Below are 14,163 nucleotides of genomic sequence, written 5' to 3' on the forward strand. Positions count from 1 at the left end.
GGACTCTTGGTTTCGGCTCAGGTCATGATCTTATGGTTCCTGAGTTTGAGCCCCACGTTGGGCTCTGTGCTGACAGCATGTAGTGTGCTTGGGATTCTTTCTCCCTCTCTCTCTTCCCCTCCTCTGCTCACTCCTCTCTCTCAAAAACAAATAAATAAACATGGGGGGGGGGAAGGAAAAGGCGTTAAGGATGATGCCCACATTTAGAGGTTGGTTACCAGGTCCTTCTTTTTGAACCTAGTGCAATTAATAACACAAAAATCTTTTTAAAGATATTATCTCTCTTTTGACTTTCTTTTCCCCTTCATACTATCAACCCTTCATCCCCTCAAGAAGAGTAAATCATTAGAGTAAACATATATTCATAGGCAGTATGATTTCAAAGGCAAAACCACATTTTAGCAACTTGTGAGAAAGTCATTTCACTAATTTGCCTGATCCTTACTTCACAAACAACAAGCCGTTTTTATTTTTCCTCCCAACCAGCATTCACAGTTTATAACAAAGTCTGTTGTTGGAGAACACTCAGAAACAAGATGAAGGAAAGGTTTGCATCATTGATGAACTATTCACACTTGAGTGATGAGCCAAAGTTGGTCAGATATTGGATTAAGGGAAAATCTTTTGTTTCATACTGTTAGCATTTGAAACTGTGGCAGAGTTTTCTTGGTATCTTCAGCGGATACTTTTTGCATATAATGAAAAGTGCTTGCAAAAGCATTTCTCCTTGGGGGCACCGGGTGGCTCAGTCAGTTAACCCTCTGATTTGGGCTCAGAACATGATTTCATGGTTCATGGGTTCAAGCCCTGTGTCAGGCTCTGACACTGACATCTCAGATCCTGGAGCCTGCTTCAGATTCTGTGTCTCCTTCTCTCTCTGCCCCTCCTGGCTTATGCTCTGTCTCTCTCTCTCAAAAATATATATACCTTAAATTTTTTTTTTTTTAATTTCTTCTTTATTTGAGGGACCAAGTATATACCAGTGGCTGTGGCCTGAGTTCCATAAATGCCTACTCTAGAGAGCAGCATACCTTGAAGAGAGGCTCATAAAAACAGTAGAATAGTGGTTACCAGCAGCTGAGTGGGGAGGAGATGGGGAGATGTTGATCAAACAGTACAAACTTTACTTATAAGTAAATAGGTTCTGGGGATTTAATGTATAACATGGTGCCTATAGGTAACAATATTTTATGCTTGAAAGTTGCTAAGAGAGTAGATCTTAAATGTTTCACTACCCTTGTAGTTAGTGGTAGCTGTATGAGGTGATGGATTAAGTTTCTTGTAGTAATCATTTCATAATTTATATGTATATTATATCATTACATTGTACACCTTAAACTTATACAATGTTATCTGTCAGTTATGTCTCTATAAAGCTGATGGAAAAAGTAAAAATGAAGAAATATTAAAAAAAAACTTGAAGTAACTATTAAATTTAATGTGTGACATCTTTTTAAAAATTATTATTATCTTCTTTTTTATTTTTTTTTATTTTTTTAGGACGAGCAGAAGCTACAGGAAAGCTTAAGGCAAGGTGCTACGATTATTGCCACCTTAATCAAAGAAAGAAATTCTGGACTTGTTGGTCAGCTCCTGGTAGCATGAAGAACACAGAGATAATTACTTATTGGGTTTTAGAAACATTTATCTAGGTATCTCTGCTGTGCTCCCTCCCTATTATATGTAGTGGCATGTTTATATTGTCTTTTATGTCTCATAATTGATGGGATGTGATGTTTGGGTTAAAAAAGTGGATCATTGTTTATATCTGTGAAATAAAAATATACTTTTGTGCATGTCAAATATAAATCGAATCAGAAAATAGATAAATGGAAAGTAATTGCTTTCACATAATCTTTGCACAAAAGCATAAAAGATTGAATAGACATAATGATGGCTGAGCTAATCATCCTCGAAATGAGAATTCAGAAAACAACCATGATCTTATCTCTGTGTTAATTAGCAAATCACATTGTCTTGATACTAAAAGATACGACTTAGAATTATTCTTAATACTAAAATTGTCCTCTTTCCTTGTGATATTTTGACCTGTATTCTAATTTTCCACACCTTAAAAAATAAATAAAAGAGGAGATAACAGGGAACTCTGGTTGAGATATTTTCACTGTTGGGCCCACATTACTCTAGGTCCATAAAGAAGATGTAATCCTCTCCTACTTTCCGTTTTAAAATTGTATGTTTTCCTTGGTTTATGAAAAATAATTTTGACTTACTTTGAATGGTCTCTGATTTTTCTGGATACATTTAAAAGAAGACTGGAAATCCCCATGAAAGTGAAATTATTTTGGTCAATCCCAAATTAGTCTTTTTTGAAAAGGAGGGAGTCATTGCATCTTCAAGAATTAAATTATTTTTTGATACAGATACTGCTGTTGTTTAAAATCAAGTTTTCAATCTTTCAAATTTCCCGTGGTATATACACCTTAAATGTGTAAATGATTTTCCCTAAAACTAAATTTTACAATTATGAACATCCAATCATTAGAGATAACTTTTATTCTATATTTACATTTACTTTATAAAACACATTAGATCAGATTCCAAGACTTAGGTTACATGTGGAAACTATAAAAGCTGCAGGAGATGTTATCAGTTGAAGATCGACTGTGAAATACCTACCTTAAGGAATTTCTTCTTAACAAGTTGGATGATTTTCTCTATTTTTCTCAAGGATCTATTTTGGTGGGAGAGTTGATGTTTTACATTTCAGTAATAGTAGAATATAATGGACCTGGAGTTAATACTATAATTCATTCTCTTAAATGAAATGTATTGTTTCAGTGTAGCTTGGATGTAAATTTCTGGGCTTGCCACTTTTTTCCTCTCTCTCTAGGGATGTTAAGAAATATAAAATAAATGATATAATTCAAATTCTTGAGGATGAAAATATATGGATAATGTGTAGATTTTTGGTTAGAATGCCTGTGTCATTGTTAAGGTGGTGGGTTGGCTGTGTTGCGAAAGGTTCACACCTGCACCTTTTTAAGTCTTCAGGTGAAAATGTTTTAAGAATTTGGAAGTGCTTATAAAGGCAAATAGGGAAATGTTATCAGGGTTTTAAAGAGAAAGTGCCTTTGAGTAAAAGGCAAGAATCGGCCTATCTATGACACAGCAAAACTATTCTATCGATTGAGTGCTAGTTAAGTTACCTTAGATTCCAACTTATTTATGGACTGTTATGCAAGATGAAAATTTATCTAGGAGCAATGACTGTGAGTTTACCCTAGGCAATTGGAATAGTGTAATGAAGTTTTAGTTAATATTAAATTGTGCATGAAATAATTACCATCATCATCATCACCTTATCATAGCATTCAATCTTTTTCTTTACAGTTTATAAAGTGATTCACAGCTTTGAAAATAATTTAAAGAAGTCTTCTCACATCCTTGACTGCTTAGATGGAACTGGAGGTTCAGGGATCTTTAACTGCCTTGTCCACAGCCATGGGGCTGCGTAGTGACAAAAAGTAGGGATTAAACTCAGGACCACTCATAGTAAGTTTCAAGCTCATCTCCCTGTTTAATCATATTGCTGGCAAAGGACATCCAGCCGAAAAGCTATGGGAAGTAAGCCAGAGGCTCCAAATGTGCATTGGAGGAATGGATAAGGAGGGACAGATCATCCCAATGACCAGAGGAAAGTCCTGAAGCTTTAGGCTTTTTAGCCATCTTTCCAACATAGACTAATTGGTAATTATACCTAGAGGTGAAGGGAATGGAGAGAAGTATTAGCCAAGAGAGAAAGATAAACTGATTGTTTTTATTGTTTAAGAGATCCAGAGGCAAACTTTATAGTTACATTTTCATCACTGCTTCTGTAAACTTAATTACTTTCATGGGAACTGTCTTTTTTTCACTTTATTTTCCCAAATATCGTTAAAAATAATAGTAATTTATGCTTCAGGGGTGTGCATTGTCCTCTACCTGTGGAAAGTTCTGTGGAAAGACTCTTTTTTCTAAATGTTTGCTAATTGAGTGCAATTTAATTAGCTTTTTAAAGAATTTAACAGTGTGTTCAATGGTTTGGTTAATGACATACTGGTAAGAGGAATAAATTTTTTAAAACCGCTCAGTTTGAGAGATAACTCGTTGCAAGTATATGAATTTACAGGTAAGAATTAGACTTCTGTATTCCACTCAGAGCCATTCTTTCTGTGGTCACTTTAAGCGATTTGCATTGGCTCAACAGGTAAACTTTCACTTTCATACTGGATCTTTAGCACTATAAAACTTTACTATGTATAAATACAATGATCATTTTATAAAAATTACAATGCAGTAAAACATTTTCTTATATTAAATCTTCACATTTTATTTCCTTTTAATATTGAAACTACTTAGGCCAAGGAAAAATAAGTAATAGTTTAAGTGTTAAAGCCATTTTGATGAAGAAAGATTGAATTTTAAAAGTTTAATTCAAAAATAAACAGAATAAATGAAAAATACTTATCATGTTGGGCTTTATTAGTATGGTTTAAAATAAGTCAGAACTGGCTATGTGAGGTGCCTGGGGTACTGTACCATTTTATATGTTCTTGTACATTTTTAGTTTCAAAATTGTGAAAAATGTACATATTTTTTTAAATGACAGCAACACACTATTCAAGATTTTCAATATATTCTCTTTATAAAGCAAAATATGTGTTTGATAAATAACTAAGTGGTTGGTATTTTAATATCCAATGGCAGTTATCATTGATATTTAGTGTATATATACATATTTTTAAAACTAACTCAATTACAATTGAATAAATATAACATTTACTCTCAGAAAATAACAGTGATGTTTTATTTTATAGAATTTGAGATCCAGATTTATTATTCTGTAAAATATATTAAAAATGTGCAAAATCTGAAGTCTCAGGTTTTTTTTTTCTTCTTTCCCTCATATTTAGCAGGTTTCCTAGCAATTAAAATGGCTGCTGAGAATATAAATGCTATATTCAGTCACAGTGGAACGGAGTACTGTGATTACTTAACAGTGTCTGCATGGGGGTAGTGAATTGAATTTGGTTCAGAAATATTCTTTCTTTCCACTTAGCTTCCATAGGAGGAATATATGTGCACACCTTGACTTTGGGATTCACCGTGTAAGCTGCTCTGACCAGCAGAGTGAGGCACAAGTGGCTTGTGTATGCTTGAGACTAGACTTAAGAGACTTTGCATGTTGCCACTTGCTCCGTTCCGCTCTTGCTCCCACCATGAGATGAACATGTCCTACCTGGCCTGGTGTCTCCAAAGGAAAACAAAAGCCCAGATCAGCTGATGTCCAGATAATCAACAAATGGATGAAGAGGCCCGGCTGAGAGCAGCAGGGTTCCCCAGGCCAGTTCAGGTGACCTCCACCAGACAGGTGAGCTAAAGCAATGCTCAGTGTTGTTTGCTAATACTATGTTTTGAAACTTTTTATTGCACCCCAAGTGGTAACCAAGGAAAGAACATCTGTGGCAGTGCATCAGTATGTTTGTCCTCACAAATCTAGGATGTATCTACAGACACACATTTTGCTAAGTAGAATGCTTGTGAGGAGAAATGTTGGTCCCAAAGTACTAGAAGGTCCTGAGGGTTTCTTCCTCCCTATTTAATAGTTACTAAAAGAAAAACAGACCTGCAAGTTTTAGAAAAGTTTACAAAGGAAGTTAAACTTTCTTGGGCCTAAAATGATATTGAATTGAAATATAGGCATTTAAAATAATAATAAAAATAACTAACATTTATTGAATGAGTGCTATGTTCTAGAAATTGTTCTTAGTGCTTTGCATGTATCTTTTTTTTTCTTCATAATAACTTTATGTGCCAGGTTGTGTACCAATCTCTGTTTTAAAACAGGCATATACATTTAAAACAGGCATATACATTTAAAACAGGCATATACATTTCAAATACATGTACATATACATTTCAAATAACTTCTTGAGAGTAAGAGTCACCCAAGCAGCATGTGGGAGAAATGAGGTTCACAAAGGGCTTTCTCACTTTAGAGCTCATATTCCTAAACACAATGGCATGCAATATTACAAAAACATAATACTTTAAGATCTGTTTGGGGCGCCTGGGTGGCGCAGTCGGTTAGGCGTCCGACTTCAGCCAGGTCACGATCTCGCGGTCCGTGAGTTCGAGCCCCGCGTCGGGCTCTGGGCTGACAGCTCAGAGCCTGGAGCCTGTTTCGGATTCTGTGTCTCCCTCTCTCTGCCCCTCCCCCGTTCATGCTCTGTCTCTCTCTGTCCCAAAAATAAATAAATGTTGAAAAAAAAAATTAAAAAAAAAAAAGATCTGTTAAAGAATGACTCTCAAAAGAGTCTTCTTTAATAAGAGGTGAAAAAGCTAAGTCCCATTGTCTTTCGGTATTTCTATACTCTTCCTTTCCTTTGCCCATCATCACCCCCAACACATGAACATGCTTTGGAACATCACTGTGTCTGCCTGTGCCATTAAAATTTACAAAGACTAATACTGATGTACAATTACTATCAATGCCATCTCTGAGGGCTCTAAAGTTGTAGGAATTTCCTAGTGGATGTCAGATACACTTGAATAACGAAAAAGCAGAAGTACTTTCCTGATGACCCAGAGGTGAATATAGCCATTTGTGCCTCAGCAACATGAGAAGACATAAAAAGAGAAGTAGAAATCCATTCATCATGTTTATAGGAGAAAGGAAAGTCTAGAGAAATGCCAAGGCATGACGAAGTATGAAGTCTTCCCTGGCCATTAGACAGTCCTAAGCACATATGTCAGTATTTGCTTGATGGGCAGTTTTTGGGGTGAATGGTGCTCTGTATAATGAGGTAGACCTGAGCAGAGCCAGATTGTTTTCTCTTACCATCTGAAATACTGGAATCTTTGATTTTTAAAAATGGCTTCACAGATGAAATGCATTATGTAAATATATTCTCTGCTTAGTTGAAGATACTACCAAATACTCTGAGCAGTTCTTAAAAACATATGGGTCTATTTAGCAGCATGGATAAAGCTTGACTTGTCAAATGCATTATTATTTTTTTTTTTTTTTGGCCAGTTTAACCTTAATTAATCTTTGCAGGGTCTCTTTGAGGTAGGTCTGTATCAGCCTTGTGTTGTGACAGTTGCAAAAAGGCATATGCAGAGATTAAGGCCTCCTGATCACTCCACACACTGAAAGCCAAACTGAGTTTGGGAATCCAGAATTTCTGAGTCTACTTCGGACAGTTTTTCGGGGAATTAGATTACAACTAGGAGGGGGCTGTTCTGTACTTAAGGTTTTAACAAAATCTAAACCTGCATCCAGAATTTTACCTGGAGGCATTCCCTCACTTTTCATTTTGCAAAATTGCAGTTGAGCCCAGGGGCAAAAACTTCAACAAGGCACTCTTAGTGATCTTTCTGACCCGAGTGGAGACATGATTTGAGATTCCAGAAGGAAGCCAATTTTGTAAGAATTTCCACTAGTCTGTAGACTATAATAATTGAGTTATTTGGATAAGGTTTGGCAAAGCATCTAGAAGATTAACTGAATGAGGTTTCTGGAGGTTTGCCATTCTGGAGCTATCCATTTTGTTCTTTGTTCTACCTCATTATAAAATGCGCTATTGAAATTGGTTGGTTTGTTGGTATGTGAGGTTTTGCTTTCTCCCCTCCCCCCTTCTTATTCTTTGCATCTGAGCCCTTAATTTGGTTGAAAGCAAGCTCTTCAGTCTAAGTGGATAACAAAACATCCCTTTGAGGAGAAGGAAATAGATGATAAAATCTGCATGTTACTAACTTTTTCAATAGTTTGAAGGAATTTCTCTTCCATCCTGTGTGTGTTTTTAAGACCCTGTTAAGTTCATAGTTCCTTTTTTCTTTTCTTGTTTGAATGGAAGATCATTCTCTTGAGTTTTAAAAATGTATTATTGAACTGCCCAGTTCAGGAATTTCGTTGCCTGTTTTACTGAATGGAGGTATGTATGACCTGATAGTAAAAGAATGCTATTCAAAGACATTTCCGCCTGTTTGTTTCTTGGATCAGTGACTGTTCACATAAAATCTGGAAAGAAGCCAAAATGTGTAAACAAATTAAGAATTTTGAGTATCCCAGTGGGAATATCCATAAATTTTACCATGAATCAGGAATTTAAGATAAGTGTAATATGCTTTAATAAGATAGCAGGGCGAAACAACTATAGACCAAATATCCTTGGCTTTAGTTCGAGAATCTTACTGGATATTAAAAGATCTGGTTTAATTGTGCAGTTATACATAACACTATTTTTCCCCAAACTTATATATGTTGCCTAAATTGAATTTCATTTTTATTTAACTAACTTTTAGTTGTTTACTATCAGACAAACTTTCAACTCTGAAGCCACTGCTTTAAATTATTTTGGCCCACCAAATATATAAGATATGTAAATTATTTATCTTTACCCTTGATAGTGAATCACCCTCTACACATCTGCATAAATCTGTGACTACAGTAAATGACACTTTGGTAGACTGGGGGTTTTTCCACTAGTATTTTTTTGATATATATACTCTTCTTCCAACTGTCTCTCTAGCATATGAATTGAAAATTGTGGTTTCTCTAGTTCCTTTCACTTAGAATTAAAACCTAAATGTGAAACTTCCCCTTAAGAAAGATTACCCTAAGTTTAATTCCTCTTAAACTTTGAAAAGGTTTATCACCATTAGGATATCTCTATTAATTTCATCTTGAAATTTCATCTCTCTCTCTCTCTCTCTCTCTCTCTCTCTCTCTCTCTCTCTGTGTGTGTGTGTGTGTGTGTGTGCGCGCGCACGCATGTGCATGTAGGGAGAGAAGGTAGACAAAGAAAAAAATGTATATATTTTTTCATGTCAACATTTTTTTGAAAGAATTATTCTCAAACAATTGCAGCATGAGCTTGGCCTCTGCACATATAAGAAGAACTTCTAGAGATTAGCATATTAGCTCTCACTGATTTAGCAAAGTTTATCTTAAATAAATTGGGAAAATAGAGAAAATATATTGTACCTACTCATATATAACAAATACAAATTTGTATATAGTAATTATGCATAATTAACAATACTGATTGGCAAAGCAGCTACACAATTTTTAAGTAATTGTATAGTTTTAGTAATAGAGACCTCACTAGCCCCTGATGTAAAATGATTTTACATTATTGTTTTTTAAACCCATGTTATTAAAACATGAACTCATATGGTTTCTGCCAGTGGCTACACTGACTCAAAGTCATACTCCCTACAATTTCATGAATGCTCTAGAACAAGTCCCTCAGTTTCTCTTACTCTTTTCATTGTGTTGCCGTGTTGTAACTTCTCCTAATGATGGTCATGAGAAAACCACTCTGGGTCCTGCTGGTTCTAGTCTTAACTGTTCCTGTGTGTCCTCCTGTAGCCCCAGAGGAGGGACTGTCCTTGTATCCAGGGTATCAGTCTTGGATGCTCTTCCAGCTCACTCAGAGAGCTTAACCAAGGAGCAATTCTAGGAGGTAGAGGCTGGATGCTCCCTAACATTGCATCATCTCTCTGTTGCTGCAGGGATATGTGCTGCTACCAGCGAAAAGCCAAGGTAGGTTTTGCCAGTCACATCGGGCCTGTCTCCACTGGCTCACTATCAGAAACACTCGATTCCTGGGTGTCTGGTCCCAGTTATTCCTAGACCAGAGAGCAAGCCGTGCCTACCCTCAGCTACATCTTCATTTGAAGGACTGATTTATGTCTTATCTCCCGATGAGACCCTCTTCAGAGTGGGTGATAGCACTATCATCCCTTCTCTTCAAGAGAAATGCTCAATGTGTCCAACAAGTTCAACATAAAGGAGTGTGAATGTCAGATTTCCTAAAGTCTGGATTTTTTAGTGTTAGCCATGGTTAACTTGCAACACTAAGAAAATGGTCTTTTCTTCCCCCAAATACCGTATCTAACAGGGAGAAATATTTTACGAGACTTGAATAAATTAGACAGTTTTACAAAGTAACACAAATGAAGGGTAAAGTATGTAAAATAAAGACTCTGCTTTTTTTTTTTCTTTTTAAAATTGCTGTGATCTTTATTATAGTAGAAGAGGATCTTAGAGACAGTTATTCAGTTATAATTACCATTGAGTCGCATTTTAGTCTTCTCCTAATAATTTTTACATATCTGATATAACTTTTATGAGAACTCAGTTATCCATACTTTATAGAAAAGCCTGAGGCTCACAGAGAACACGTGATGTTCCTAAGATCACACAACTCATAAGTGGCACTGCCAGTTCCCAAATCCTGTATTTTTTTTAATTCCCCCTATGCTTCTTGTCATCAATAGGGTCTAAAAGTTATCAGTAAGAAATGTTATAAGTTAGAATAAGAAATGACAAAGGATAAATGTGGTTATCAGTGCAGCTTTTGAGAGTCTACTTGATCAGTCGGGTTTAAGTTTTTGTTTCTATCCTCATTACTTTGTGGGCTTCAGGCCAGCTGTCAGAGGTAGTCGTTAACAACAGAGGTGTATTTCCTGGTCAGTAAAGTGAGAACGCCAGAGCAGACCAAATGCTGGTCCCTTAATTATTGAGTGTCTCTTATGTTCAAGACCTCTAGGTGCTGTGGAAATTGTACAAAGAGATGAAAGGCAGGATTCCTATTCTCCTTGAAATGTTTTTTTTTTTTTTTCTGGAAAAGTGAGAAAAACAAATGAAAATTATGACTATGGAAAGTGATACAGTAAAAGTGAAATAAGTGGTAGCATTAGGTATTGACGGGTTCAGAGGAGAGAAATTCGAGCATTTGAGGTAGAGGCTTCTCTGTCTTATTGTGGCCCTAGTCTTGATGATTTCACTTAGGCTCTTACTAAATTCTTTCCCTGGGCTTTCACATAAGGCACATCCTCCTTTGCCAGTATTCGTGTAGCACCGGTGGATACCTTCACTTTCTGATTACATATTTTATTGAAATGTTCTTTTTGTACATCTCTGTCCACTTTGAAGATGTAATCTCCTTGAGGCTAAGCATGAAAGTTTTACCTATCTGGCTAATTTCAGTTTTCATTAAATGTAACAGTAACCTATAAAGTAAGGTCCCTTTCAGGCATGAAATTTAATTTCAGACTTTCAACAGTATCAACACCCTTTAATTAAGCCTTTATCTGCTGGGATATAAACCCTTGAGAAATGTACAGTCTTGTTTAGCAAGAGAGATGGAATACATAGATGAAGTGATATCTAGGAATCCATTGGAGCCTATGTAACGTGTTGGAATCTTCAATTCATAAATTCATGTGTCTACAAAACCTATTTTTAAAAAATCAGTTTCTCTGTGATTTCAAGCCCCAGTCCTAGGGGGTTAGGCTAGAAGTCAACCTCAGGCATCGTTCAGGCTCTTCTCTCATAGATGTTGGAAGACCCTGGGTGTCAAGCATCAGAGCATCATAACTGTCCCTCTCATCCTCAGCGGTTAGTCCTCACTGTTCTCACAGGGTCATCACCCCCTTCTCCATCTCCAGATCTCTCTTTTTCTCTTCTGGCCTCGAAGGTCCTTCCTCTCTTCCCCTTACCCAAGGATCATTAGTAATTCTAATGGAGTTTGACTTTTACACCAGAACCAGCTGCACCAGTAATTTTAGGTTCTTCCTGCTTTCCCCCTTTCCGAAATCCCCGCAGTAAGGAACCATAAAGCCAGGCTACTATCTGTAAGTGCAAGTATGAGGAAAAAGTACACAGAGCAAAAGACACACGAATTACTCAAGTAATCCTGGCTACCGTATATTAAGCATTAAATGAGGGATGCCGATGACGAATGCCACGCTTTGCAGCGCATTTTTCTGATGTCTCGCAAACCCCTCCCACACCCAACGGATATCACGTGAACCGCCAACTGCTTACTGAAAAACACTTTTATCCTTGGACTTATTATTATTTAGTTAAACTTGAAACAAAAACAAAAACCTGAAGTTCTCTTGTCCTCCTTAGGAACATTACTCTTTGGGAGGTTTGGGTCCTTTGGTATCACCTTATCCCACAGTTGTTCCTTATGCAACTTGCTTATCTTTCTTTGAATTATCCATCAAATCTAGGCTCTCTCTTTTATCTCTGTTGTCCTTTTGGCTTGTGTCCTCATCGTTATAAGCTACTCGTGCCTTATATGCCACACATGGCAGGAAACCACTTACCATTTCCTGATCACACTGTTCTTTTGCCTTGCACCTTTGAACGCACTCTTACTGCCTGGCATGCTCTATTCTTAGATCTTTTTATACACATTTGAATCACTCTTCTGCATCTATACTTATGTAGTACTGACCCACCACTACAAAACTTACAGTATTTTAACACTAGACAACTTAAAAATAGAGGACACGTTTTATACGTCTCTCTTTTCTTTGAAATTAGACTAGTAAATGTTGGTTGCAGGTATAAAGAAGTTCGGCAGGCAGACATACTTAATACTGAGTAAGCCTTCCAGATTTTCTTTCCCTTCAATAAGCCACATAGATGATGCTGTCCTCATTCTCAATTACTGACCCACCATCCTCAGTAACGCTCTACCTACTTTTTCTAGCAAGTAAATCCACCATTTGTCTTTCACTAGGACCCATCATCTTAGTCCACCTGTCTATTTCCTGTCTGGTTCTATCCTTTAGGCCAAAACGTACCTGCAGTGGAATTAGACATCTTGCCTTCCTGAGCGCACGCCGGCTGTGCACTTCGACTCTTGCTCTTATCAGAAACATGTCACCTGTCCACTGTTGATTCGATCCCCATTCTTCCTACCAGATTAATTCCTGTTTCTGTTCTGTTAGCATACCTTCCCTGACCTCTCCATTCTTATGGTACTTACAAGTGCAAATTCATGACGATTCACATGCCGAGTCAGGTATGCTTATTTGTATAGCATTTTTTTTTCTCCTCAGTTTGAGGACAAACACCATATCTCAATTTGTAATTGGCTGCTCTACAGACCCTAGATATCATTGCTTTGAATATGCAATGAGCATTTCATAGACATGTAGAACACTGACTTGCTAGGGATTAATCATGGAATGATCATTTCATTTGCAACTGTGGCAGAAGTAACTTTTATTACCAGCTATTTCAGGTACCGCATTAGATACTCTACGTGCTGAAATTTCGCCTAATGGAGAATACATGTTCTGGTGTGTAAAATAAACAGTCCAGCTTTTGCGTAATATAAGCTATTTCTTTTTATAATTTTACTTCTTAGGTCCTATTATGGTGGTGTCTATGATTTTTAAAAGAGAGTGCTTCAATGTTGAGGAATTTAACAACATTCTCATACAAGGAAAAGGAAAAGAGCAGGAAGGAAGTCAGTTGTCAAAATCATTTATGAGTGGCCCCTGAACACCTGATCAGTTGTGCACTCTCATGAAAAATGCTTAAAGTCCTCGATACCTGGCATTTGTAACAGGCTTTTAAAGCCCAGTCTCCTTTGAAGTTTACTTTTTACTTCACTCTTTTCTGAAGGTATACGAATAATTTAAACAAGCTCTTGAAATCCTTTTATATACGTGCTGCTTTAATGGAAGCTAAGCTCCACCTGGTGGTAGAATTTGCTATTGTTTTGAACTCAATGTACACCGATCATTTCATTAGTAATAACAAATTCAATATACATCTTTCTGTCTCTATATATGCATGCATGCATACATACAGTAGTGTGTGCATGTGTGTGTGTTTTGCAGTCTTTCCTCTGTCACAAAAGTTGTGAAATGCTCTTGTTACTTATTTTCCTGACACTGACATTTAAAACAGGGCATTTAGCACTATCTGATTTTAAATGTTTTATGATGCCCAGGCTCTCGGAATTGACCATAGTGATTTTATTGTGAAAGTCACAGACCAAATCTTTTCTCCCAACCATGTCTCATATTGTTCTTTCAAAGGACTTGATTTATGCTTTGATATAAAGACTCTTATAGTTCATATGATATCATACAAACAACATGGAGAAGTGTTTGAAGATATTAAGTCATATTTTCATGCTGGAATAGCTCAACCCTTTACTCAGTACACAACTGTGTTCTCTCTCACAAGCATGAGAGAGCATTATTATGTATACCTCATATATTGAGTGACGTTGGGTAGTATTTAGATTTATAAGGACTAGAAAATTCTCCAGAGTTTATGAACTGGAAGCCCTCTGGCTGGATTTAACCCATGGGTATGGGTTTGTTTTTTGGTTTTTT

General features: G+C 36.6%; 1 protein-coding gene and 1 long non-coding RNA gene across 4 annotated transcripts in view; both read left to right on the top strand.

Annotated features, from left to right (window-relative positions):
• CRPPA (CDP-L-ribitol pyrophosphorylase A) overlaps positions 1-2,105 on the top strand; it is a 325,844-nt gene extending 323,739 nt beyond the window's left edge. For 2 of the 3 annotated variants that reach the window (XM_086694960.1, XM_025929290.2), the window contains one exon: positions 1,501-2,105. Coding sequence is in view for 1 of the 3 variants with exons in the window: in XM_025929290.2 (XP_025785075.2) it covers positions 1,501-1,605 (105 nt within the window). In the remaining 2 variants the exon portion in view is untranslated. The remainder of the gene's footprint in view (positions 1-1,500) is intronic. The other variant, XR_015246505.1, reaches the window with a different exon arrangement.
• A 919-nt stretch (positions 2,106-3,024) lies between these two features.
• LOC147583228 (uncharacterized) overlaps positions 3,025-14,163 on the top strand; it is a 264,338-nt gene continuing 253,199 nt past the window's right edge. The window contains exons 1-2 of the long non-coding RNA XR_015246510.1: positions 3,025-3,516; positions 5,063-5,374. This is a non-coding gene — a long non-coding RNA (uncharacterized LOC147583228). The remainder of the gene's footprint in view (positions 3,517-5,062; positions 5,375-14,163) is intronic.

This window comes from Puma concolor, chromosome A2, assembly GCF_028749965.1.
Source record: "Puma concolor isolate L17-30 chromosome A2, mPumCon1.1.hap2, whole genome shotgun sequence".
NCBI lineage: Eukaryota > Metazoa > Chordata > Mammalia > Carnivora > Felidae > Puma > Puma concolor.